We start from the raw sequence: 1,374 nt of genomic DNA on the forward strand, positions 1-1,374 counted from the left end.
ATGATCTGCTCAGGTCCCTTCCGACCCTACTAACTATGAAACTATGAAAACATGCACTTGCAAGCTCATGTTTTAAGTGCTTGGTTTGGTTGTAGGGACAGTTTTGTAGAATGATCTTTCCTAAAAATAATTCCTGAAATCTACAGATATCTTATAATCAGCAAAAAGATGACAGAAGTTGAGAGGTGTTTATACTCACGCTGAAACCATCTGAGATTCAGAATGATTGAACACATAGCCTCCCACAATCCACATTATATTGTTATGGATTACAGTTTTGTGGGATGCTCTAGGAAGCTTTGGATTAGAGTATTCCTCACGGGTCCAAAATGACTGATTAGCTGGTACAGGAACTGCACAGCCAGGACCTGTTTGTGAGAAAAAAAAATCTTAATAAAACCGTTGTTAGGAATCATTATGCAAGTGACAACTAACATTACATTGGATCAATTTTCTCAGATCTCACGTGTCAGAAACAGAATAAAGGAAACAGTATTTCTGATGCCAGGGATTCAGTAAATACCAATCTTTCCTTGATGTCAGTATTCAACTAGTGATCTACTAAAGTGTTAGGAGACAACGGAAGTTGCTTATGCAATGGGCCATGCCTGAAGCCTTAATGTTTAATGTCATTAAATATGCCAAAAGACATTCTCACAAGTAGATCTGTTATCCCCGGTGCCCTTCCATTACTTATGAAAAAAATGTACATGCTAAAGTATCACAGCGCAAGACCAGCTCCAAGGTTTTCCATCACTGTGGGTTGGGAAGGTCCAGGTGAGGGAGATTCCTTGCCCTCCATCGAAGCTGACCTCATGAAGGAACACCTTGACAGGCTGGATACCTCTGAGTCAGCTGGCCCTAATGGTTTATACCCCAGGGTACTCAAGGAGCTGGCAAGCATCATAGCTCTGCCCCTGGCACAGATCTTTAATAACTCCTGGCACTCTGGTATAGTGCCTGAAGACTGGAAGAAAGCCAGTGTGGTGCCCATCTTCAAGAAAGGGAGGAAAGTAGATCTGGCAGACTACAGGCCCATCAACCTGGCCTCTATCCTGGGGAAGGTCTTGGAAAAAGATCAAAGAGGCCATCCTCAACAGACTAGCTGACAGCAATATCCTGAGGGATACCCAGCATGGGTCTGTTGTGGGTAGGTCTTGCCTGACCAATGTAATTTCCCTTTATGACCAGGTGACCTATCACCTGGACAAGGGGGAAGAGATTGATGTCATATATCTTGACTTTAAAAAAAGCCTTCAATCTGGTATCCCATGATCACCTCTTGGCAAAACTGCCTAACTGCAGCCTTGACCTCACCACGATCCGCTGGTTAGGGAATTGGCTCCGTGGTCAGACACAGAGGGTGGTGGTTGA

General features: G+C 43.8%; 1 protein-coding gene across 2 annotated transcripts in view; it reads right to left on the reverse strand.

Moving 5' to 3' along the window:
• The window catches only part of ATRN (attractin), a 254,873-nt gene that overhangs the window by 170,184 nt on the left and 83,315 nt on the right, over window positions 1-1,374 (reverse strand). For both annotated transcript variants that reach the window (XM_019552795.1, XM_019552796.1), the window contains exon 6: window positions 200-368. In XM_019552795.1, coding sequence (XP_019408340.1) covers window positions 200-368 — 169 coding nt within the window. The remainder of the gene's footprint in view (window positions 1-199; window positions 369-1,374) is intronic.

This window comes from Crocodylus porosus, unplaced genomic scaffold (assembly GCF_001723895.1).
Source record: "Crocodylus porosus isolate Cpor-Errol unplaced genomic scaffold, CroPor_comp1, whole genome shotgun sequence".
NCBI lineage: Eukaryota > Metazoa > Chordata > Crocodylia > Crocodylidae > Crocodylus > Crocodylus porosus.